This window comes from Mesoplodon densirostris, chromosome 15 (genome assembly GCF_025265405.1).
Source record: "Mesoplodon densirostris isolate mMesDen1 chromosome 15, mMesDen1 primary haplotype, whole genome shotgun sequence".
NCBI classification, from domain to species: Eukaryota; Metazoa; Chordata; class Mammalia; order Artiodactyla; family Ziphiidae; genus Mesoplodon; species Mesoplodon densirostris.
Window position 1 is genome coordinate 18,287,889 of NC_082675.1, and position 25,933 is coordinate 18,313,821.

General features: G+C 47.0%; 2 protein-coding genes across 5 annotated transcripts in view; one reads left to right on the plus strand and one right to left on the minus strand.

Moving 5' to 3' along the window:
- Positions 1 to 5,397, plus strand: ALKBH2 (alkB homolog 2, alpha-ketoglutarate dependent dioxygenase). 3 transcript variants are annotated; one of them, XM_060118703.1, is made up of 4 exons: positions 1 to 177; positions 553 to 988; positions 2,007 to 2,205; positions 3,832 to 5,397. In XM_060118703.1, the coding sequence occupies exons 2-4, from the start codon at positions 712 to 714 to the stop codon at positions 4,136 to 4,138; spliced, it is 783 nt and encodes a 260-aa protein (XP_059974686.1). In that variant the 5' UTR covers positions 1 to 177; positions 553 to 711; the 3' UTR covers positions 4,139 to 5,397. The 3 variants fall into 3 exon arrangements, with proteins under 3 accessions (XP_059974686.1, XP_059974685.1, XP_059974687.1); XM_060118702.1 differs by having other exon boundaries at positions 1 to 988; XM_060118704.1 differs by lacking the exon at positions 2,007 to 2,205 and having other exon boundaries at positions 1 to 988; positions 3,832 to 4,120.
- USP30 (ubiquitin specific peptidase 30) overlaps positions 4,342 to 25,933 on the minus strand; it is a 27,920-nt gene continuing 6,328 nt past the window's right edge. Inside the window, exons 4-13 of one of the 2 annotated variants that reach the window (XM_060118698.1) lie at positions 22,089 to 22,192; positions 17,302 to 17,400; positions 16,511 to 16,553; positions 15,293 to 15,387; positions 10,593 to 10,652; positions 10,004 to 10,090; positions 9,146 to 9,226; positions 8,832 to 9,051; positions 7,241 to 7,361; positions 4,342 to 6,778 (exon numbers count right to left, since the gene is read on the minus strand). In XM_060118698.1, coding sequence (XP_059974681.1) covers positions 6,514 to 6,778; positions 7,241 to 7,361; positions 8,832 to 9,051; positions 9,146 to 9,226; positions 10,004 to 10,090; positions 10,593 to 10,652; positions 15,293 to 15,387; positions 16,511 to 16,553; positions 17,302 to 17,400; positions 22,089 to 22,192 — 1,175 coding nt within the window. In that variant the 3' untranslated portion in view covers positions 4,342 to 6,513. Of the gene's footprint in view, positions 6,779 to 7,240; positions 7,362 to 8,831; positions 9,052 to 9,145; positions 9,227 to 10,003; positions 10,091 to 10,592; positions 10,653 to 15,292; positions 15,388 to 16,510; positions 16,557 to 17,301; positions 17,401 to 22,088; positions 22,193 to 25,933 lie in introns of both variants that reach the window. The other variant, XM_060118697.1, reaches the window with a different exon arrangement.

Here is a 25,933-nt window from a genome sequence, read left to right on the forward strand (position 1 = left end):
ACCTTTCTAGAGTGTCTGGGAGAAGCGGAGCTTCGCGGGAGCTGACATTTTAAAGAGAACCCTCGGCACCGCCCACCCCCCGCACGTGTTACAATTCTTATTTTCTATCAGAATTCGGCGTGCTGGTGTATGACTACGTTTAACCGTTGTTACATTTAGATTCAGAATCTTGTCCGCGTAAGGATCGCAATACTTACCTGTTATAATACTTAAGTGGGAGGCCGGCCAGTTTTCTACCCCCCACCCCCAGCCTGTCCTTTGCAGGGTGGAAGTGAGAGAGAGAGACATGCTTTTCTGGGTGACTTTGAGCAAACCTCTCCCCCTCTCAGTTTGTCAGTTTCCCCATATGTAAAGTGAGGGTTTGGGTTGCAGTTTCCAAGTTTGCCATTGGCGTGCGAATTCCGGGGGGGGGGGTGTTTCTTTAAAAATTCGGATGTTTGCGGGTGGAGGGCAGGGACACGTGGGTTTTGCAAGCTAGGCAGCTGATTCTAATACCTACCCAGGTGTGGGAGGGATCCTTCCAGCTTTAACCTCCTCTTACCTCCTTTATAGGACATGGTGTTAAACTTTAAAATGGAAACTTAAAAACTGGAGGAATGCCACTGTGAGACCACTTTGCAGAGTGGATTTTGGCATTTGGGACAGAGCCTGGGCAATCTCTCTCTCTTGGCCTGGCCACTGGCTACCAGGTGTTTGCTTTGTGGAGACTAGATGGACAGATTCCTGGTGAAGGGGGCTGTCAGGAGCCTTATGGGAAAGAGGGGGCAAGAGCAGACGGGAGGAGGCCCAGCAGGGTTGGCAGAAGAGGAGGGGACCAGCAGGAAAAAGCCCAGGAGAGCAGCCCCGGAGAATGGAGTCCACTCGGCAGGCCTCAGCTGGAGGCACATTGGAGCCGAGGGCCTGGACTGCGATTACACAGTCCTGTTTGGCAAAGCCGAAGCAGATGAGATTTTCCAAGAATTGGAGAAAGAAGTGGAATATTTTACAGGTAAGCAGGGGACGGTGGGGTGTGTGTGGAAGGCTTGTTGGATAAAACTAGTGGTCCGTGTTTAGGGAAATCTCAACCCAGGAGCCATTAATTACGGATGAGTTTGTTAATTGACTCAACACATATTTCGGGCACCTCTGGGCCAAGCAACTTGCTGGATGCTTGGGATACAGACTTAATAGTAGGGATCTCCTGTCCGCTGAGAGCGGAGAGATGGTAAATTACCAGGTAATTCCTATGCACGAGGTTCTCAGCATCACCTGGAGGACTTTGTTGCTTGTGAGAGCACCATTGCTTGCCCTGCCCCTGCAGTCTAGTGTCTAGAGTTTCTGGGTGCTACTGATCCGGGGACCACACACTGAGAACCGCTGCAGGGTGGCAGAGCACAGGGACGGGGAGACGTAGAAATGCCCACGGGAGACCCAGCCTCCATCCTGAGCTGCATCAGCACCATCTTCCATCGATGCCCTTTGTCCCCACAGTTGGCAAAATCACCGTGTTAGCGTGTAACCTAACTTCATTTTGCTCCAATTTCAGCCTCTATATTACGGTTCTAGTGAGCAATTAGGTTAGGGTGTTTTTATAAAAAACTTGGACTAGGGCTGTGTTTCTCCAAGTGTCGGACAAGAATCAGTGTCCTCACATGAACGTTTTGGGCGAACCACGGTGATTTTTTTTTTTTTTTTTTTTTTTTTTTTGCGGTACGCGGGCCTCTCACTGCTGTGGCCTCTCCCGTTGCGGAGCACAGGCTCCGGATGCGCAGGCTCAGCGGCCATGGCTCACGGGCCCAGCCGCTCCGCGGCATGTGGGATCCTCCCAGACCGGGGCACGAACCCGCGTCCCCTGCATCGGCAGGCGGACTCGCAACCACTGCACCACCAGGGAAGCCCCACGGTGATTTTTGAGGAGGGGGTCCCCGGTCTGGGTATTAGATGTTATTCCTGTTTTACTTCCTTTTCTGAATACTCAGGGAGTGAGTGTGGATTGTCTGAGGCGCTGCCATGTTTCCCCTGCACAGGTGCGCTGGCCAGGGTCCAGGTGTTTGGGAAGTGGCACAATGTCCCAAGGAAGCAGGCGACATATGGTGACGCTGGGCTGACCTACACCTTTTCAGGCCTTTCTCTGTCTCCAAAACCCTGGCTCCCTGTCCTAGAGCGCATCCGGGATCGCATTTCTGTAGTGACTGGGCAGACCTTCAACTTCGTGCTTGTCAACAGGTGACACCCTAACTGTTTTTACCTTTTCCTTTTTAGGACAGTGGACTGAATTTTATAAACCTGTCTCTTCCAAAAAGAAGAGTTTAGGATTCCACCGTACTTTACTCATTTGTACAACAAATAATTCTTCAGTGTAGTTAGGGGAGTAGTAGTGGGACACGAGCAATTAGTCTTTATGGAGCTCTCACCACGGCGGGAGTGAGAGGCCGCAAACTGATGAACAGGTGAGCAAGATAACTTCAGAGGTTGATGAGTGTCTCGTAGAAAATTAAACAGGCTGATCTAAGAACGGCTGGGAGGAAGGAGTCTGGGTTTCTCAACAGCAGCACTCTTGATGCTTTGGGCCAGATAATCCTCTTTCTGGGTCTGACCCGTGCATTGCAGGATGTTGGGCAGCATCCCTAGCCTCCACCCACCAGATGCCAGTACCACCCTGTGAATGAAAAATGTTGCCTGCCATATCATCCAACAAAGGATGCTGGCCATCAAGCCACTGTAGCCCTGAGGGAACTCAGGATGGAGACATACCCATTGCCAAGCCCTCAGCCCCTGCAGCCACCACCAGTGGTGCCCCCTGAGGGGACTCAGGATGGGAAAGAACAGGATACTGGCCCCAGAGAGCTGGGGTGCATCTCAAAGGAATGATTTCAGTGAGCCCAGACTGTCCCATACACAGAAAAGCACTAAATTCATTAGCTCGAGATGTCTGGTTTTCTTTTAATTATCAGTAATCTTTTGATGTTCTAACGACCGTGTTTTGTCGGCTCCCCCCTTACCTCTTCGGAGCAGCCCCCCAGAGCTGGCTGAGAGGCTGCCTCCTGGGCTTAAGTCCTCAGTTTTGTCCGCGGAATGAAACGTAATTCTCAGCTTTTAGACTGTGCATTTTTTTTCAGGGGTCCCTTTGGTCAGAGCAACCAGAATGTCTCCAGACATCGCCTAGTGCCCCCTGGGGGGCAGAGTCACCCTGGTTGAGAATTCTGGGTTTAAGGGAAGATGGTTAGAGGAGGGTTCACGGAGGGGTGACGTCCGAGCTGATAACTAAACCGAGAGAAAGTGGGAGCCACACAGGCACCTGGAGGGAGAGCAGAGGGAGCTTGGAGCGTCTCGAGTGGAAATCCCGCTGGTGGTGCTGGAAAGCAGTGATGACCTCAGAGGCCGGCAGGGGCCAGACTGCGCGAGGAATATGGGTTTTATTCTAAGTGTAGGGAGAAACCGTCTTACGCGATGAAGGTTTACACATACGAACCCTGCAGGAGAACTCTAAGACTCGTGTTTGGCCTCTGTTGGTGTGCTTTGTTTGTTTTGTTTTTTCCTGGCCATGCCACATGGCTTGTGGGATCTTAGTTTCCTGACCAGGGATCAAACCTGGGCCCCCTGCAGTGGAAGCGCAGAGTCCTAACCATTGGACCGCCAGGGAATTCCCTATGGGTTTTAAAGCCTGTGATCAAAGAGGGCTGATAACAAAGTGAAAGGCTTGCCTCATCTGTGGACCAGATACAGCCCTCCAGCCCCTGCAGAAACCTGTGCTCGTGGCACTGTTTCCCTGCAGGCAAAACGAGGGCTCTGGGTGTGGGCATGTTTCCACAGAGGGCTGTTCTGTGAACTCTGCTTGTTTTCTCACTGCAGGTACAAAGACGGCCGTGACCACATTGGCGAGCACAGAGATGATGAGAGAGAACTGGCTCCTGGGAGCCCCATCGCCTCTGTCTCCTTTGGGGCTTGCAGAGACTTCTTCTTCCGGCATAAGGATTCCCGGGGGAAGCACCCCTCCCGGAGGCTGGGGGTGGTCAGGCTCCAGCTGGCCCACGGAAGCTTACTTATGATGAACCCCCCGACCAACACTCACTGGTACCACAGTCTCCCCGTCCGAAAGAAGATTCTGGCTCCCCGGGTCAACCTGACATTTCGGAAAATCCTGCCTATTACAAAGTAAAAACGTTTTTAACAGCTAGTACTTCTGTTAGCTCCTTCCTTCTCTACTCCGAGAGGGAGCTGGCATTTCCTTTACCAACAGGGAACATGGAAAAGGTTTAACCCAAGCGCGGGGCTTCTTACATACAATGCTGAACTCAGAAAGAGGATGTTTGTATCGAGTCGGTGAATTATGAAAGAATACCAGTTGATTTTTTTCCTAACAAAATGATTCTTTTATTGCTATAATGCACAGCAGATACAAAAGGTACCTTTAGCAAAAACATAAATCAGCAGTTATTATGGCATAAACTACGAGTTTAACTTAGGTTTTTGGAAAAAGAAGCGACTTTGTAAATAACTTAAACCTAGAAGTAAGAGTATTTGGCTGCTACTTAATGCCTAATGATTTACAAAAAATGAGAAAGTCGCCTTTAAGTCAGGGGAAGAGACTTTGCACGGAGATCATTCACATTTACAACTGTGGCTCAATCCCTCCGACCAAAGATCTGCTTACAACTGAACGCTAAAACGATGAGCCCCGTTCATGCCCGGCATCTCTCTCTAATGGCAGATTGCAAAGCGTAAGCAGCGGCAGAGCAGCAGTTGCTCAAAGCTACAACTTTGCCAGGCAGGTTAAGGTCACGTGATTGAGCATCTGTTTCCCCCCGACGCGGGTACCACGGGGACTTGCCTTTCACCGTCAAAGCCAGGGTCTGTAAGAAGTCAGGAAGGGACGTCTGCCATGAACAGACCAGAAGCTTTGTGTGGCTCCTTTCTCCCTGAGGTGTGTGGCCTGGAGAACTTCACAGTCCGTTCTGTCAATAGCGAGAGTTCCGAGTCCTCAGGATGCACGCTGGGCCTGGGGAAATGGGGATCACCTGGGTCTCTAGCACTTTCAGCTGACACCAAGGCCTTGTCTGCAAGTGTCTGCCAGCTGGTCCCCACCAGGGGAAGCACAGTCCTCAGCCTGACCTCAGGTGACCTTTTGGACGTGTCTGATTCCAAATCTTATCTCTGAAGAGTCAGTCTGCATTTGTTTTTTGTTTTAAATAAAAGAGCCTAGCTAAAACATAGATACCCCTGTGTCATCAAAATTCCTTCGGCCCTGGGCTGCCTTCATTAGACTTACCTGAAGAGAGGGGAGGATGCCCAAGAGAGGCCTTTTGTAAGAGGCTACTGGAAACGAATACATTTAGAATATGGACCTAGAACAGAATGACAGTACTAGATATCAGCCATAATTTTATTTTCAAAAAGTTTTTTTTTTTTTAAAGTTTTTTTGTGGGGAGGGCTGGCCTTGGATAGTCATGGAATCTAACTCATCACTTTACCGATGAGGAAACTGAGGTCCAGAGCGGCAGCAGCCCCAAGGTCAGTGCCCTTCCTTCAGAATCCAGCTCTCAAACGGAGGCCAGGATTGTCTTTCTGACACAGCCCCCGGCTCCACCCGTAAACCTCAGGAGCTCTTCATGGGCAATAAATAAATAGAATAGCTGTCCACCGTGGGGTCCTTGTGTGAGAAAGGCGTTTTCTACAGAGCGGAGGAGTCGTAGGTGTGGCACACAGGCCATCGAGTTCCGGCTGTTCACACAGTTTTATAATACGCGATAATCACACCTCGGAGTCCAGGATACAAAAGACAACAGCAAAGAGAAAGCTGGTCACTTGTAACTGACAGAGTAGAGAAAGAATTTCCCCGAGGGGCAGATTTGGCAAATGAGCTTTTACTACATATAAAGAATCGAAAGGTTAGAAAAAGACATAAAAAAGGGAAGGCGGGTGTGCATCAGGCGTCTTTTAACTGTTCTGTTGCTCTCCATTCGGTAACTGGAAGGTACAGAGCTTTTCAAAAGTTGTTGACATGATTCCCAGATGAGGTGTATTTTCCAGAAGGGACATGCTACGAAAGCAACTGAGGGTAAAAGGCACTTTTTCTTCGAAGTTGTTGCCTTTAATAATTTCACTAATTCAACCATTTTTATGGGACTGCTTATTAAAAATAAAAGATCTGTGCTGAAACGTTGGAGGATCAGACAAAGTTAACTCCCCTCTGAGAACACCTAATGTATCAGAATCTAAAAAAAGTGGCTTCTGGAGTCTGGTTTCTTTTAATTACCTGGATCAGGTGAGTGACAAGACACGCTCTAGACACAAAGACCGTTTGCCTAGCCCGGCCCCGCTGCCCTGGTGCGCGCGGGCAGAGCTGTGCGGGGAGCCTGACCTCCTTTGAATCGGGGCCACCAGCTCCTGTGTGGAGCCTGCTCTTAGAGCACGCCAGAAGGCTGCAGGACTCTAGTGGGGCTGCTTGGACGTACACAGCACAGCACACACGCACACATACACACACACAGCTTGGACGGAGCCATCAGCTCTAGCTTCGGGGCCAGGGCAGAATCATTCTTCAGACTTGCACTCCTGACTCTGGTGCTGCATCTTGGAAAGAACACGCTCGTAAAACAGCAGGTAGGCGCTGGAGGACAGCACCTCCTGCAGGCTGGCCTTGCGGACGGTGTCGTCAGAAATCCACAGCCACTGGTTGCTGGTGGAGAGAGGGTTCTTGGCCGAAGGCGGGGACCGTCGGTAGGTCACGAAGTGGCCCGAGTGCATGTCTCCGTGGTGGACAACAACTGCCACCAGCTGGAAGAGGTACGTGGAGGAGCTGAACGGTAGGAACAGATGCCAGTGGTTTACAAATACAAGGAAGGTTTAGAGGCAAAAGCAAAGAGTAAAAAATCCTAGATGTTCAACAATAGGGGACTGACACAAGGGTACAGCTACACAACTGAATACTATGCAACCACTGAAATAGAGACCTGTATTTACTGGCCTGGTGAACTGTCCATTCTGTGAGTGTATGTATGTTGTGTAGTATATGCACACACACACACACATGCACACACATAACTTTACAGAGTAGAAGAAAAAGATTTAACTGGTGATCTATCTTTAGGTGGTGTCCCCAAAATTTTTAAAATTTCTTTCTTTATATTCTATGTACATACTTTCATACATATGTACATGGATATACACATACACATAACATTTACATTTTATGGACTTTATAATTCTTATTTTTAAAGCCATCAGTCAGTGAGGCATATGCGTCTAAAAAGTGGCTCACCTGTAGTCAGGAACAGCTGGGAGGGGGAAGGGCATTGGGGTTGGCAGCGTGGGCAAGAAAGACGGGGAGCAGGCGCCGTTCATGAAAATCTGTGTTTTGGGGCCACCCGGGTGATTCCGAACTGCAAGAGAAAAAGGCCGAAGGCAATGAAAGTGAGCAGCAGCTTTGGGTAAACAAGACATGGTTTGGATTAGCTTAAAATTTAACTCCCCAGTAAGGCTACAGAGGAAAAACAGATAGTTGATTTTGTACTATGCTGATTCACAGAACTTCCTTTTCGCCTCTGCCTGTTTTAATCCCAAACAGGAAAAATGTACCCAGCTCCTAGCCTCCTGCTCACTTTGACAACTCTGTGAGTCTCTGAGATTCCCAGCCCTGTTTGCCAAAGAGCTGCACCCCTGCCAGGGAGAAGAGGAAGCCAGGGCAAGGAGGTCCTTGATTTAAAACTGGGCCCTCTTCCCACCCCAGCTGCTCCCAATGTTAAACTATTGATCTTCTGAGAAAGGACAAAGCTCGGTCTCCCGTGAATGATGTCCTGCCAGGCCACGCAAATGGATGTAGGAAAGAATAATGATAGGAAGGGGTGTTAAGTGGGGAAAGTCTGGGGTGCAGGGAGGACAGTCCTGGCACACGGGTGGCGAGTTCAGGCCTGGAGCCTTGAAAGTCGGTGAGTTTTCCTCATTTACAAAGAAATGAACATATTACACGTAACACCTTTACGAAACTGTCCCGACGGGGCTTCCCTGGTGGCGCAGTGGTTAAGAATCTGCCTGCCAATGCAGCGGACACGGGTTCGAGCCCTGGTCTGGGAAGATCCCACAGGCCACGGAGCAACTAGGCCCGTGAGCCTCAGCTACTGAGCCTGCGCGTCTGGAGCCTGCGCTCCGCAACAAGAGAGGCTGCGACGGTGAGAGGCCCGCGCACCGCGATGAAGGGTGGCCCCCGCTCGCCGCGACTAGAGAAAGCCCTCGCACAGAAACGAAGACCCAACACAGCCAAAAACAAATCAATAAATAAAAATTAAAAACAAAGAACAAAAAACTGTCCCGACGCTTCATTCCAGTACCAGATCCCCCGTCTGCTGTTTGCCCCTGGACCAATCAGCCTCTGGGAGACAGAGTGATAATAGCCTGCCTGGCTTCACTGGGACCCGATTCAATAATTAGCTTCAAGGGAGGATGGTAATGGGATCAGACAAAAAGCAATTCAGTAAAGAAGTATCAACCCAAATAAGATGTTCAGGGATCTTCAGCCAGGACATTCCTCCCCACAGTTCCTGTCTAAACGAGGTGACTGTACTGGGGAGAAGAAAAGAGAAGGAATTCACTGGAATGCGTTGAGCCAATTGTTGTTTAGTCAGAAGACCGGAAAGCAACCTTTTGCTTTCCTGCCTATAGCTTTTCATTTGTCAGAGAGTTTTTAAAAACTAGACATCTCCTGACTATATCATTTAAACCTCTTTTACAAAACCTTTCCTCTCCCACCCCCAATCCTGCTGTTCTCAAGAATTTAAGCAGCCATCGGGTGAGCCTGGCCCTCGTGGCACAAGGAACCCACAAATTCCAGCTGCACTGGCCCCTCGGGCAGGCACCTGGCTTGGGGGCTGCCAGCCCGTCCTGCAGCTCCAGCGCAGGCCCAGCCTTCTCATGCAGCTCGGGGCTGCGGTGACCAGGTCTGTGTCCGAGGAGGTGATACTTGTAGATGTCCATCATCAGGAACTCGTTGAACTGCACGTGCTCGTGCCGCTTCAGGGGTGTGCCATGGCTGGACCAGCTCAGCCGCTGGAGGTGGATGCACAGACACTGGGGGAGCTGCGGGTGGGAGAGACGGAGAGAGCCGCGGGTCGGGAGCGGGACCTGGGGGCCCTCGGGAGCAGAGCCGGCCAGGCATGCGGCAGGGGCTCACCTTCCCTAGTTTTAACTGTTTGACAAATGTGGTCCTCTGGTGTTCCACCTTCTCCCCATTCAGCGTCCCTTTCGCTTCAATCTGAAATAAAGGAAACATCTCTCGGCAGCAATTCTTTTGGGGTTTTTTTTTTTTTAGCAGTGTTGCGCAGCTTTCAGGATCTTAGTTCCCCGACCAGCGATCGAACCCGTGCCCTCGGCAATGAAAGCGCAGAGTCCTAACCGCTGGACCGCTAGGGAAGTCCCTCTGCAGAAATTCTTGAAACAGGACCCCTAGGGACAGCTGCGGGTCAGGCTGGCGTTACAAGTGCATTCACTGGGCACTTGACGTCCACCTGCTGAAGGAACTCAGCTGCCCAATTATCTGTGAGTTGTCTTCACTCTTTTAGTCATTAACTAATGGTGACCGTGGAGGCAAAAGAAGTAAAGAGGCCGCACTGAAACTGACACTAGTGTGTCATCTGTTTCGTTCTGTGTCTTCAAAATTTCTGGCCCCCACAGTTCCTCTTAATTCAGAGGGTGATGTTTAATTGCTCGGGGGAGTCGGGCAGGTCGCTCAGCTGAGGCAGCTGAGGCCGGTGCGGAGGGAACTGCAGTGAATTGGAGCAGGCCTGTCCCACCTCAAAGCGTGGCATTCACATTTTTTTCTTTAAACATTTTGTGGATGAAACCAAACTCATCTGGGAAAAAGGTTTGGTCCGTGGGCTGCCAATTTCCTCAGCAACTTAGATGGATGTGGCTGTGGCTGCAGAGAGCCTCTGGGGGTAGTCGGCAGAGCTCAGGGCCGACAGTGTGGGAAGCGCTGTTATCAGGACACGTGGGCCGGCTCAGGAAATGGCACTTGGGGTTAAAGCCATACCTTCGTACAGTTGTCACATACGACATCCCGCACGGATTCCGACGAGATGAAGTGGTGAAGGCAGTGGTCCAGGGTCAGTGGATGACCCTACAGCACAAGAAGAACATTCATGATTACAATTCAAGGAGAGCTAGACTGAAACTGTTAACAGTGTGAAGGCCAGAGCTTTATTCTGCTTAGGCAGGCAGCGAAGCTTCACAGACACAACTGGGTGTTTCCTGAACAAATGGGGAGCCCAGAGCATCCTGGATTTGCCCTTATGGATGGATTCAAGAGTATGAGGACATAACACTGCAGAAAATTATGGGCTTCCATGTTCCTGTAGATAGCTTTGAATTTGAGATTAATGTATGTGTGTGTGTGTGTGTGTGTGTGTTCAAAAAAGCCAAAATTTCTGCAGCAAGACAGAAAATGCCCACCTTCTTCCCCCAAGACAGGCCATGGTACCACAGATTAAAACTAAGATGGGTTCAACCAACCATGTGTCTGAGTCATGTGTAGTAGCTGAGCTACACGAAATGTCTCAAAGCCCTTTCAGATTCAAATGTCTCCAAAACAGACCCCAAGTAAACCACAGATCAGTACATACCCATGTGGCAGCTGGAATACTTAGTGAAAGGCTATCAAAGGTATCAAATCGAACGGGACTCTGAAACACATATTGCAGAAAAACCAGAAAGAACTTAGGTTCAATTCAAAGCTTTATAGATGGGAAGATATATGCCTATAAAACAGTTTAATATTTACATGCCCAAGAGTAACAGTCAAACGATGTACTTACCTAGAAGCAAATTCTATTAAGAACAACCTTGTAAACATAAGAACTACAATAATACTAAAGGATATCTTGGAAAAACTATACAATAGCATACCTGACCCAGCAATTTGGGGATTTTTTTGTGTGTGTGTGGTACGTGGGCCTCTCACTGTTGTGGCCTCTCCCGTTGCGGGGCATAGGCTCCGGACGCGCAGGCCCAGCGGCCATGGCTCACGGGCCCAGCCACTCCGCGGCATGTGGGACCTTCCCAGACCGGGGCACGAACCCGTGTCCCCTGCATTAGCAGGCGGACTCTCAACCACTGCGCCACCAGGGAAGCCCAGGGATTTTTATCCTAAGGAAATAACCATGGATAACATAACTACAAGGATGTGGTTATCACAGCATCATTTATGACAGCAAAATGTAAATGGGTGAAAATTCTAGGGAATGATTAAATAAATTATATCATGTCCATATATTATAGAATGGAATACTATATTAAAAATAGTGTAGTAGAACTATACATGATTATATGGAAAGATGTGCATGTTATATTATTAACTGCAAAAAAAGCCCCAAAACAACAAATGATAAAACAGGGTTAAGAGTTCCTGCTTTTGGACTTCCCTGGTGGTGCAGTGGTTAAGAATCTGCCAATGCAGGGGACACAGGTTCGAGCCCTGGTCCAGGAAGATCCCACAGGCTGTGGAGTAACTAAGCCCATGTGCCACATCTACTAAGCCTGTGCTCTAGAGCCCGTGCTCCACAACAAGAGAAGCCACCGCAATGAGAAGACCGTGCACCGCAACGAAGAGTAGCCCCCACTCGCCACAACTAGAGAAAGCACGCGCGCAGCAATGAAGACCCAACACAGCCAAAAATAAATACATAAATAAATAAATTTATTTTTTAAAAAAAGAGTTCCTGCTTTCAATTATGGCATAGTAGGTTGGCTAGACTAACTCTCCTTGACATAACAATTGTAAAATCTGGACCAAAACAAAACAAAACAATTTGAGCAACTGGAGGGCTACCAAAAGCAGGCAGAAATGGAGAAGTCAATTCTTGGAGAAACAGGACCTCCATGGGTGAGATTTGCATTGTGTGGCTTCTTTGCCTGAGGGTACCCCCTAATCCATGCAGTTCAGTGTTGGGTGGGAATAAGCAGCAGCCTTACAGAATTAAGGTATCAGGAGACAGAGTTCAGGGCTGGTACAGAGGCTGGAGGAAATCCCAGAAAGAGAGGAGCCAAGAGAGGATAGGCCCTAAAATCTGTGTATAAGCCCTGCCTGATTCCATGGCTGATCCCTAAAGCACACAGACGCGGAAGAGACTCCAGGGACTCAGCAAGAAGCTGCGGCTGGAGGCTGAGAAAACTGAGCAGAGATTCTGCCGCCCAGTGTTGGAGAGAGGGGGTTTGGAGTTTGAGCTCAGCCAAGGCAACCACCTGCTAGAACAGAATTCATTATTTCTCAGAGAGACATACCAGAATCCAGAGTCTCTACTACAGTGTCAATATTAAAAAATTACTAGACATACAGTACACAAAAAGAAGAAAGTGTGACCCATGTTGTGTAGGGAAGAGGAGGTGATGACCTGGATGGTGAAATTAGCACAAGGACCCTAAAGGAGTATTATAAATATGCTCAAGGACATAAAGGAAGAGAGAGTTATTTAGATCTAGCGCAGGACAAATAGAGAATCTCAGCAGAGAAATGGAAATTATAGGGGACCAAAAGAAATATATAATTAAAAGGAACAATAACTAAAATGAAAAATTCACTGGGCAAGCAAACAGAGATTGAAGATGGGAAAGACAGTCAGTAAATCTGAAGATAGGTCAATAGAAATTATCTAAATTGAAGGACATGGAGGAGAAAGACTGAAGAAAAAAGAATCAAGTCTCAGTGACCTGTGGGACAATATCAAATGGACTAACAAGTCGAGAATGGGGCATACATTTTTTTGAAAAAAATAGTGGCCAAAAAAAAGTTCAAAGTTGGTGAAAAGCATAAATGTACATAAATGTAACCAAACCAAAACAACAGCAACACTGTCAATCCAAAATTCTATACACAGCCAAACCAGTCTTCAAAAAGAAGGGCAAAACAAAAACATTTTTATATAAATGAAATCTAAGTGAATTTGTCAACAGACCTGCAAGAAATGTTAAAGGAATATTTTTAGACTGAAGGGAAAAAAACATGAAATGGACCTGGATCTACAGAAAGCACTGAGGAATACTGAAAATGGTAAATGTGAAATTTTTTTCTTTTAATTTCTTTTAAACACATATAACTGTTTAAAGTAAAAATTTTTATGACAGTGTTGTGGGGTTTACAATGTATGTAGATGTAAATAATATATATGACAAAGCACAAAAGATGGGGTAACAGAACTATACTTTCATAATGTTCCTACATTTTACACAAAGGAATATGATATTAACTCTAAATAAACTGTGATAAGTTAACACTGCATGATGTAATCACACACACACAAATGTAAAAAAAGTGTAGCTAAAAAGCTAACAGAGGAATTACAATGGAATACTAAAAAGTATTCAATTAACCCAAAAGAAGGGAGGAATGGAGGAACAGGGAAACAAAAACTATATGAGACAAGTAGAAAACAAATGATAAAACAGCAGACCTAAATTCACCCTATAAATACCTACGTTAAATGTAAATGAACTAAACACACCGATTAAAAGGCAGATAGGAAGCTGGATAAAAAGGCAAGACCCGATTATATGCTGTCTACAAAAGCCACACTTTAAATACAAAGACAGGGCTTCCCTGGTGGCGCAGTGGTTGAGAGTCCGCCTGCCGATGCAGGGGATACGGGTTCATGCCCTGGTCTGGGAAGATCCCACAGGCCGCGGAGCGGCTGGGCCCATGAGCCATGGCCGCTGAGCCTGCGCGTCCGGAGCCTGTGCTCCACAATGGGAGAGGCCACAACAGTGACAGGCCCGTGTGCCGCAAAAATAAATAAATAAGTAAATAAATAAATAAAGACAAAGACAAAAGATAGGTCAAAAATAAGAGCACAGAAAGAGACATACCATAGAAACACTAGTTAGATGGAAACTAAACAGACAAAACAGACTTCCAGACAAGGGGTCTTACTAGAGATAAAGAGGGGCATTTTATCACGACAATAAGAGTCAACTCATCATAATTAATTCATGTGTATGTGCCTAATAGCAAAGTCTCAAAAGAAATTCAGCAAAAATAGAACTAAAGAAAGAAAAAGAAACAAATTCTAGCAAACACTAAAGGAAAAAGCAATACCAATATTACCCAAAGACCTTGAGGAAATAGAGGCAGGAATACTTCCCAGCTTATTTTATGAGGCTAGCATAACCCTTATAATAAAACCTGCGAAAGACATTATAAGAAAATCATAAACATAAAACACGAATAGCCTTCAGAAAATGTTAGCAAACCAAATCTAGTAATATATAAAAAGAATGACATCACAATAAAATGAAATTTATCCCAGAAACACAAAGGTAGTTTAACATTAGAAAAATCAATCACTGTAATTCACCATATTAACAGAATAAAAGAAAAAAAAGATCATCTCAATATATGTAGAAAAAGCAAGACAAAATCCAATTATTAGTCATGATAAAAACTCTCAGCAAACTAGGAATAGAAAAGAACTTTCTCAGTGTGATAAAAGGAGAATATGAAAACTCAAAGATAACGTCATACTTAATTACGAAACACCAAATATTTGTTTCTTAAGATTTGAAACAAGGCAAAAGTGGAAACAACCCAAATGTCCATCAGCTGATGAATGGATAAACAAAATGTGGCCTATCCACACAATGGAATATTATTTTGTAATAAACAGGAATGAAGTACTGATACATGATACAACATGTGGAAGAACCCTGAAAACATTATGCTGAGTGAAAGAAGCTAGTCTCAAAGCACCATATATTATATGATTCCATTTATATGAAACGTCCAGAATAGACAAATTATATAGAGACAGAGAGTAGATTAGTGGTTTCCTAGGGCTGACAGGGTGTGGGGAGAAATGAGAAATGACTGCTAATGGGTACAGGGGTGGTTTTTGTGTGTGTGCGGGAGCAAGGGGTGGGTGATGAAAAATATTCTAAAACTGACTGAGGTGCCAGTTGTACAATTCTCTGTTTTTGCATCATGCTCAAAATTTTGCATATAAAAATTTAAACTCTCAAAAGCAAACCACCCCCACCCAAAAAAAAACCAGCCCTAGAATCTGTTGTGTTCACCATGGGTATAGACCCAACCTTAGGACTCAAAACCCTGCCAATCACAATGGGTCTGCTGCTCTTGGTACAGAAGATGCCATCTGAGAATCAACTGATATGTCAGCACTGACCAAGGGTGGGCAGTCGGTCCACCAAGCCTACAGACCCCAGAAAAATCACAGAAGCCAGACACCAATGTCAATCCTCATGCTCTGGATCCTTCATGAATCTTAACTTAAATAAAACCTTGCCAGAAGATATCAAGTATTGGTATTGTATTTACCTGGTGCTCACAATGTTTGCAGACCATGTTACTAGTAAGTCTTCCATGAAAAGGATGCTGGGACCTCCAGTGGCTGGATGTGGGATGAGGTGACCCTGGAATACAGAACACCTTTGGATAGGCCACCTCTAGCCCTCTGGCACCAACCTCAAAATTCAGCCCCCTTCTTAGTATGTGGTAGACACACCTTCTTTAGAAAAAAAAAAACAAAAAAGTTCCTGAAAAGGAAACTGAAAGAGCTTCCCTTATTGAAATCCATCAAAAAGACAACCAGTTCCCTTCACAGGAGAATTTACACAGGTCCTTAAATGTGGTTTCTATATAATAGGTACAGCCACATTTAAAAAAGAAATTTGTGTTTGATAATGTCTTTTTACAAACATTTGCTTCAAATGCTTGAGATGTCAAAGAATGATACCACTGGTGAACATTCCATAAAGTGAGATAAACTTCTGAAATCATCAGAATAAGCAAGTTCTGAGAAACACGAGCTTTGGGGGGGATAGGACGGGGGCTAGCGGAATAAACACAGCAGCGTGCTGTGCTAGTTGGAACCACGGGCTCCAAGTCAGGCCAGCCTGGGCTGGGTCCTGGCTTTGCTTATTAGCCATGTGACCAGAGCCAGAGACTTCATCCCTGTAAGCCTCAGTTTGCTGGAAATGGGGATAATTATGACCCCACGATCCTCCATACCGCCAACTTCACAGAGCTGTTGGGAGGCTTAAATGAGATATTACAGTGCCTGGCACACGGTATGGACCCAAAAGAGAACTGTTCTCATTACTACCAGCGTGCAAAGGAATTGATACGTCATTTTTTTTTAAGTGTTAAGAAAACAATAATTTCCTTCTAAGGAGGAAGGGATCATTTGCAGGAATAGTTGGCCAAAGTGTAAATGCTGAGGACACGGCAGTTTCAGCTTATTAAGTTCACCAGAGGACCAATTCAAGAAGGAAAAGAAAAACCCTAGTTTGAGGGAGAAATAAGTCTGTTCAGAGGAAACTGAGCAGGGCTCGGGTGTGATGGAACAATTCAAGATGTTCACCAGGGGGACAGTTTAAAACTGTTCCCAAAACACAAGTTCCTTTCAAGTACACACACTCCAAGTCAGCATGGGTGTCACCAGAAAAAACATTATTTTTAGAAAACATAAGCAAATTATTGTCATTTCTAAAAAGTACACATCTCACGTGTTACAGTTCAATAGAAAATGGTTACCTCTGGTGTGGCAGGTGATCTGTCTGGGAGTCATTTCTGACTGCTGCTGTAGGGGACGAAAAAGAGAGAGGCTGAAAACTCTACTGCAATCTCTCTGATCACCCACCCTCACCCCACTCCTAAATCTCACAAGTTTCTGTGCTGACTGCACAGTTCAAAATCAACTTTATTTATTTATATATTTCTTTACTTTTAGGCCATGCCGCTCGGCACGTGGGATCTTAGCTCCCCGACCAGGGATCGAACCCGAGCCCTCTGCCTTAGAAGCACGCAGGCTTAACCACTGGACCACCAGGGAAGTCCCTAAAAATCAACTTTAAACCAAGCTTCCTAAAAGGGGCCTTAATTATGCTCTCTGGTTGGTTACTGTACCTGTTCCTTCACCAAACGCAATTGAACATACTGCCTCTTCAGAATATTCCCCCCCTTTTACTAATTAACTTTTATCAACTCCCTAACATTTATAATGTGCCAGAGAAATAAGATTCATTTAGCATTCCTGTGGCTCCTTGTTCTCCTGTAGTAAATAGGGGGGAAAAATACATTCTTTCATCTCAAGCCCAACACAAATTGCAGCAAGGAATCGTTTTTAAGAGCTTGACAACCCTAACCAAAGTCACCAACTGCCAAGTGTGACGTTTAAGACCCTCCCCCAGCCTCACTCCCACTACTGGGTTTTTATCGAATCTTACTTTTGAGTTTAAAGTTACACGAAAATTACATTTGTATTCCCTGTACCTGTTCAATATGCACAGACCGCGTTCATTGTATTGAGAGTGTTAATGGTTTACCTCTAGGGAATGCACATCAAACAGATGTGTGACCCGGGGCTGGTGGTCCCGCTCATCCTCCAAAGACGAGGTAATGACATGGAATAACTCATGAGCGTCCTGTCAAAGGGCAAAGCATTCTTCAGAGTGGCCCGAAGAGGCCGCGGCAACATCAGAACCACCCCTGTGTGGACCACCAGCAAGACCCCCTATGGCTAAGGTGGGCAGAATTTGCTTTCCACCTTCTCAAGGCCCAGTGCGTTAAATGGAAATGGTTACATCCTAGACATTTTCACGAGTAAAGGCCCTCAACTGAGAGGCCCAAGGGGAGAGAGAAGGGACGAATGCTGGGTGTGCAGGCTTCACGCTGATCTGAGCCATCTCTGAGCCTGTTTTTGTTTTTTTTGTTTTTTGTTTTTTTTTTTTTTTGCTGTACGCCGGCCTCTCACTGCTGTGGCCTCTCCCACTGCGGAGCACAGGCTCAGGATGCGCAGGCTCAGCGGCCATGGCTCACGGGCCCAGCTGCTCTGTGGCATGTGAGATCTTCCCAGACCGGGGCACGAACCCGTGTCCCCTGCATCGGCAGGGGGACTCTCAACCACCGCGCCACCAGGGAAGCCCTCTGAGCCTGTTTTAGCTGTACTGAGATGGCTCTGACCTCTGCTCTACCTGACTACTGTTTTGTTTTCATTGTGGTAAAACACTCATCCAATTTAAGCTTTTTAAGTGTACAGCTCATTGGCATTAAGCACATTCACACTGCTGTGCTACCATCACCACCGTCCATCTTCAGAACTTTTTTCATCTTCCTAAATGGAAACTCCACGCCCACTAAACACTAACTCCCCAATCCCCCGCACCCCTCGGCACCCACTGTTCTACTCTGTTGTCTATGAATTCCGCTTATCCTCAGGTAAGTGGAATCATACAGTATCTGTCCTTTTGTGACTTACTTGTTTCACTTAGCACAATATGCCGATTCATCTATGATGTAGCACAGAATTTCCTTCCTTTTAAAGGCTGAGTAATACTCCACTACGCACACCTATCACATCTTGTTTATCCATCAGCCATCGATGGGCAGGTGAGCTGCTTCCGCCTTTCAGCTGTCGTGAATGATGTTGCTGTGAACAGGGCTACACAAAATATCTGAGTCCCTGCTTTCAGCTCTTTCGGGCGTACACCCAGAAGCAGAATGGCTGCTTCATGTGGCAGGGGACTATTTTTTAAGGATCAACTCAAACGCCCCTCTCCCCAAAAGCCAAAGCCACCCCGACTCTCCTGGGATGGGCAGCCCGTCCCCCCTGAGCTCTGACGCGGCTGATACTCACTGGGCTGCCACCCTTGGCTCCGTCCACAGTCACCAGAGCCATCTGTTTCTAAAGGCAAATGACTTTTCTCTTCTGCTTTCAACCTCCCAATGGCCTCCACTGCTGCAGTGAACGGCTCCCTTCTTAGCTGGCCAGCCCTGACATGCCCCGGCCCTAGAACCCTCTCCCCGCCCCAGCCCCTGGCCTTCTCTTGCTCCCTGAATGCACCAAGCTGGCTCCCACCTCAGGCCTGGGTCTGTCCCGCGCCCAGGTCTTCACGCGGCCGCCTCTCTCTCATCCTTCAGGGCTCCTCAGGGAACCGTCGGTCACCAGCCCTCCCTGACCTAACCTCACCCCGGCCATTCAGCAGCGGCCCCGCAGGCTCTCCCTCCAAACCACCCGCTGAATCCCTGAGGTCTCTCCATCTGCCCTGCCTCAGCCCCAGCCTGAGCCGGACCCTCCCCGGCCTTGGTGTCTGCACGGCTGCCCAGCTTTCCTCTCTGCTCCCGTCCTGCCCCCCTGCACCCCTCCTGTACACAGAGGCCGGCATGGTCCTGTTCACATGTTAGGTCGGGCCAAAGCTCCGAGTGGCTCCCCCTGCGCGCAGAGCAGAAGCCCAGCTCCGGCCCTTGGCCTCCCAGGCCCTGCGGTCCCCGCAGGCCCCGCTCCTCCGCTGCCTGCCCTGCCCTTCCTGCCCTTCCCAACTCTGTGTCCTCGCAGGCCCCGCTCCTCCACTGCTTGCCCTGCCCTTCTCAACTCTGTGTCCTCGCAGCTGCTCGAGGCTTTTGCCCCGGCTCTGCTCCTCCGGCTGGCACACCGCGCCCACAGCACCCCGGGCCTCGCTCCTCTTTAGACTCCAGGTCTCAGCTGAAACCTCAGGTCTCTAGAGAAGCCGCCCCCGCTAAAGGAGTCCCCCTGCCGCTTTCCTCTCACCGCCCGCCCTCCCCACACTTTCTCACATCACCTTCTCAGCACACGTTAAGGTTACCTGTGGATGGTCTGCAGCCCCACCCTCACTACACCGCGAGCTCCTTGAGCACAGGGCCCCTGCAAGTCACACTTGCTGCTACCACAGTGCCCTCAGCAGGCCCTCCCCGAGGCCGGCATCAATAAGCATTTGTTGCATGTATACATGAATCCACTCTGAGGCTATGACCAGCAGTTGGCGAGAGAGTGATGGAGACTCAAAGGTAAGAAGGCAAGGCTCCTGCCCTCAGGGACTCACCACCCAGGGGCAGACATGGCAGCCTTGCTACTATCTAGCAGTGCAATGCTATGGCCCTGTTAGGACCAGTGAGCCCTGGACATGGAGCTGAGGGAGGATCATCTCTTCCTGCAAGGCTCGGGGAGCCTTGACAGACCAAGCATCTGGGCCAGCCCATGAAGCATGAGCAAGGGTTCACCACAGAGAAAAATCCCAAGACAGGATGGGGTCGGATCCAAAACTTATTCTGTCACCATCAGCCATGTGACTACTTGGCCTTGAGAAAAGGAACAGTATTGCAGAAGAGCTGAAGAGCAGCCACTTTAGTGCCAGACTGGCTTGAATTCTGGCTCTGCCACTCAAATAGCTGTGTGGCTTTGGGCAAGTCACTTGACTGCTCTGAACCTCAGTGTTCTCATCTGTAAAATGGGGATAGTAACAGTAACTCCTTACAGGGCTGTGGTGAGGACTCAATCAGATAATTCACATACCTGGCCCAAAGCACCCCACAGCTCTAGCTTTAGACACTGAAAAGTGGTTGGATGACCAGATCATTAACAGTGAAGGTGTGGACAAGGCCCCATGCTAGATGCTCTGGATACCTTCAAAGAAGAACAGAACCAGAGACAGACATGCTTTCTCCTTCCCACGCATACTACGGCACTCTGCGGCTCAGTGTCAGACACTGGAAATACTCCCCAGGAGCAACTGGGACTTAAGTGGGTCCTTGACAGAAGAGCAGGACTTAGAAAAGGAATGTAGGCAAAGAATGTCGCCTGTCCTATCAGTAAACAAAGGACGTTGCTGGCCACCAAGCCATCAGCTCCTGCAGCCGCCCCCTACTGTGTCCTCTGAGGGGATTCAAGATGGAGAAAAGCAGGATACCGGCCCTAGACAGCTAAGGGGCATCTCGAAGGAATGATTTCAATGAACTCAGACCCTTGCATCTTCCCTTACGCAGAAAAAATGCTAAATTCATTAACTTGACATGTCTGTTTTTTCTTTAAACAGTAATCTTTTGATGTTCTGACTACCTGTTTTTGTTTTTGTTGTTTTTGCAAACACTTGATATATCCTGCTCACCCCTTACCTCTTGGGAGCAGTCCCTCAGAGCCATCTGAGAGGCTGCCTCCCGGGCTTAGGTCCTCAGGACGTCTGTCAAATAAAACCTAATTCTCAACTTTGAGTTTGTACATTTTTTTTCAGCCGACAGGTATCTGATGTTTTTAAGGACTAAATCTCAGTCACTGTCTCAGCTTAGAGAAATGTAAAATGTAGCTAAATAATTCCAGTTACCAGAAGAGGATTTAAAAAGTATTCCCTAAATGGAAAAATATTTCAACACATAATGCATTAATCGAGAAGCACTGTAAGAAAGTATAGGATACACTCAACATCGTGTTTAAGAAGTAACACATACATGGCTTCAGATGAAAGTGGAAACAGAGATCATCTCTAAAGAAGAGGGGAGAGAGGAAGCCTTCCCGCCTCACTTCGTTTTTACATGCCTCCTGCTTCAGCCCCACAGTTTTGGGAGCCCAGGGGCTCTGGTCCAGGGGCTACCTGGGGGAGGCAGAGGCAGCCAACCCAATGCTGGCCAGGGCCAGCCTGGAAATGTGGTGGCGGGGACGGACCGCCGGAAGTGTACACCAACGGAAGCGAAATTTTTGGTCCCTAGAGCTTCACTCTCTCAGCCTCAGCCTCGTCCTCTGGAGAAGAGGAGGAGGGTGGCCAGTACCAAAGAAGACAAGGAAGCTGTAGTCGTGGAAAAGGGGGGCGGGAGTGGCTGAAGGAAGGCCCTGGGACTGCATATGACAGCTGCTCAAGGTTTGCGGCCACTTTAAGCCAGCCTCCGAAGACTGATATATATATATATATATATTTTAATGAAGGTATAGTCTAAAAAAGAGTCTCACCCAAACCTCTGAGCCTCTAAGGTAAAGCCACCTGCTTCTCTCTAATAGGCCCCAGATGTCCCCACTGTCCACTGAAATGCAAAGTCACTCAGGAACTAAAGAGATTTTCCCTCTTTGGCAGCTGTGTGCTCATGCCCTATCCTGTGAACCTTCCCTCTCCCCTGATTGCGAGAGCAGGAATAAAGTTCACAATCTGGTCTCGGGACACTAAGGCTGTCTAAAATGTCACAGAAATGTCCACGCAGGTCAGACAACTGCAAGGTCAATGCTGGCGTTTATTCTTCCCGCTGCAGCAATGCAGCTGTTTCTGGGGCTCAGGCCCCACCTCATTAGTGGGAAAGATTCTCCAAGGAAACCTGCTTTGAATGTTGTGTTCACCTGCTCTTCAAACGAAGAGATCTGCCACCTGTACATTCTTAAGACGTCCAACAAGCAGCTTGCATCCAAGACCTCTTCATCAGTGACTTCTTGGCAGGATAAAGCTGGGAACAAAAAAGGTAGCACAGTTATTAAGTGAACCAGCACAACAACTAACCAGAAAAGCTGCACAGCACAACGTGTCAAAGCTAATTAAAAATGTAAGGACTGTAAAATTCACCTTGGAATTCTATCTCTTTCATTATTCTTCCTTGTAGCCTTACCCAATGCTTAGTACACTAGTAGACACTTCCTGTTTGTCGAAAGAATGTAATTTTTCATGAGGCTGCACCATTTAAATGAAGTAATTGACTTTCAGATATCTAAATTACTATCATCAATATAAATTTACTGTTGCAAGATTTGTAGTGAATAAAATGATTTTAACTCACAACTCTGAGGGACAGGAGGGCCTTTAAACAACCATCTGGTCCAACCCTACACTCACTGCCCTAACCCCTCTCTACAGGACTCTCTCCTGTGGCCATAAGGCCTTCTCTTGGATTTGTTTGCCTTTGAGTTTCTGATTATCACCGCAAAGCATCAAGCTCTATGAGGCAGCCTGAAACGGCCTTCTGAGTGGTTTACTTTTCAGTCAAGGTAGAATCAAGCCTAATAGACAAAAATAAAAGTCTGATGGGCTTATGAATTTATATTACAATTACATCTAGATGGGGGTTGGCAAACTTTTTCTGTAAGGGGTCAGCTAGTAAACATTTTAGGCTTTGCAGGTGTCTGTAGCAACTACTCATCTCTGCCCATGTAGCACAAAAAGCAGCCATAGATGACAGATAAATAATACGTAATATGACATATTACATAAATAATATGTCATATTACATATTACATAGATAATATGTAAACAAATGGCCATGGCTGTGTTTCAATAAAACTTTATTCACAAAAACAGGCGGTGGGTCTTCCCTGGTGGCGCAGTGGTTAAGAATCCGCCTGCCAAAGCAGGGGACATGGGTTCGAGCCCTGGTCCGGGAAGATCCCACATGCCACGCAGCAACTAAGCCCGTGCGCCACAACTACTGAAGTCCGCACACCTAGAGCCCGTGCTCCACAGCAAGAGAAGCCACTGCAATGAGAAGCCTGCGCACCGCAACGAACAGTAGCCCCCGCTCGCTGCAACTATAGAAAGCCCACGCACAGCAACAAAGATCCAATGCAGCCAAAAATAAATAAATAAATAAAGTTATTTAAAAAAAAAAAAAACACAAGCGGTAGGCCAAATTTGGCCCAAGGGCCATAGTTTGTTGATTCCTGATCCTGACCATCCCCCATGCCATAGCATATTATGATGGACCAGTATATCACACTGGGCCAGTACTGCTAATGCAGAGGAGATAAAAATACAGGAGCCTGCCCTCTCAATGCAGTTTCTGGGAGTTCAGTGATTCTCCAGATAAACTAAGCCAGCCTGTTTCTCCTCCTTGATTTGCAGTCAGTGAACTTGAGAGATAGCTCTGAATACTTCAGACTCTGACTCTGGAGGGTCTGAACACTGCCAACGCCAACCCTGTCAGAACGTGGTGGTGCCGCGGGTGGTGACCTGTGGTGGAGAAGCAGCGGCGTTGGCAGCCAGTAGCCAGTTATCAGTGCAAATAAACCCTGAGGTCAGACCTTTACCCTCCAGTATGAAGGAGAGCCGTCAGGAGAGGTACTGTTCCTTCCTTCTTCTTCCTACATTCCCAGGCAGCCCTTCTGTTAGCTTTTACCCTCCCAAGGAAAATCTGAATGTCCCCTTCAGCCCAATTTTGCCTACAATGCTGTGTGGCAATGTGGCAACGTCTACTAATTTTCATATCTTACAATCCAGTGGTATGACTTTCTCAGGATCTACCCCAGGGAAAGAGGTGCCTATGTGCACGATGGGCATGTACAAGGATGTTCACTGCAGCCTGTTTATGTAGACAAGGCACCGGAAGCAAATGGCTAAGTAAACCAGGATATCTTGCGATTATGGATGCTATGCAGCTGTAAAGGTGTGTGACGTTTGTAAATCACATGTTTGATAAGGGCTTGAGATCCAAAATATATAAGGAACTCCTAAAACTCAACAACAACAAAAATACAGAAAACCAAATTAAAAAATGGACAAAAGATCTGAATAGACGTTTCATAAAAAAACACAAAAAACCCCTAGAAATGGCCAATAAACACATGAAAAGATGCTCAACATAACCTATGATTAGGGAAATGCAAATCAAGACCACAATGAGATATCACTTTCACACCCATCAAAAAGACAGACAATAACAAGTGCTGGTGAGGATGTGGAGAACTGGAACATTTGTGCACTGCTGGTGGGAATGTAAAATGCCAAAGCTGCTATGGAAAGCAGTATGGTGATTCCTCAAAATAGTAAACAGAATTACCATTTGATCCAGCAATTCCACTTCTGGGTCTATACCCCCAAAAATTAAAAGCACAGGCTTGAACAGATATCTGTACACCAGTCTCCACAGCAGCATTATTCACAATGGCCAAAAGGCGGAAACAACCCAAACTCCCACTGACCTATAAATGGATAAACAAAATGTAGTGTGTATACACATACATATACACACACAGCGGAATATTACTCACATTCAGCCTTAAAAAGGAATGAAATTCTGACATATGCTACAATGTGGATGAACCTCAAGGACATATGCTAAGTGAAATAAACCAGACATAAAAGGACAAATATTGTATGATTCCACTTAAATATGGTACATAGTCAAACTCACAGAGACAGAAAAGAGAATAGTAGTTACCAGGGTCTGGGGGCAGTGGAAAATGGGAAGTTATTGTTTAATGGATACAGAGTTGCAATATGGGAAGACGCAAACTTTCTGGAGATGAATAGTGGTCATGGTTGCACAACAATGTGAATATACTTAATACTACAGAACTGTTTACTTGAAAATGGTTATGGTGGTAAATTTTACATTATGAATATTTTACCTCAAATTTTAAATAATTAATTAATTAATTAATTAATTTTTTGCTGCATGTGGCCTTCGTTTCTGCACACGGGCTTTCTCTAGTTGTGGTGAGCGGGAGCTACTCTTCGTTGCGGTGTGCAGGCTTCTCATCGCAGTGGCTTCTCTTGTTGTGGAGCACGGGCTCTAGGTGCGCAGGCTTCAGTAGTTGTGGTGCACAGGCTTAGTTGCTCTGCGGCATGTGGGATCTTCCTGGACCAGGGCTCAAACCCGTGTCCCCCGCATTGGCAGGCAGATTCTTAACCACTGCGCCACCAGGGAAGCCCCTTCACCTCGATTTTTTTAAATGGGCAAAGGAGGGGCTTCCCTGGTGGTGCAGTGGTTGGGAGTCCGCCTGCCGATGCAGGGGACGCGGGTTCGTGCCCCAGTCCGGGAAGATCCCACATGCCGCAGAGGGGCTGGGCCCGTGAGCCATGGCCGCTGAGCCTGCGCATCTGGAGCCTGTGCTCTGCGATGGGAGAGGCCACAGCAGCGAGGGGCCCGCGTACTGCAAAAAAAAAAAAAAAAAAAAAAAAAATGGGCAAAGGATATGAGCTGGAAGTTCACAGAAGACAAAATATATGAGACCAGTAAACTCACAAAAAGAAAAAAAAAACGGTGAATGAGGTAGAGCTACAAGTAATGAAATGAAATGGCCATTTTTCTAATACATGTCACGTTATTTGGTCATGAAAAAACAAACAAAACAATATATCATTTCTGTGGGTTCTTAGAAACATAGAAAATGGTCTGGAAGGTTACACTTATTTTTACTTTTGGGAAGGAAGGAAGGGAGCGGGACTGGGGTAGTGATAAAGAGAATTTTAGCCTTAT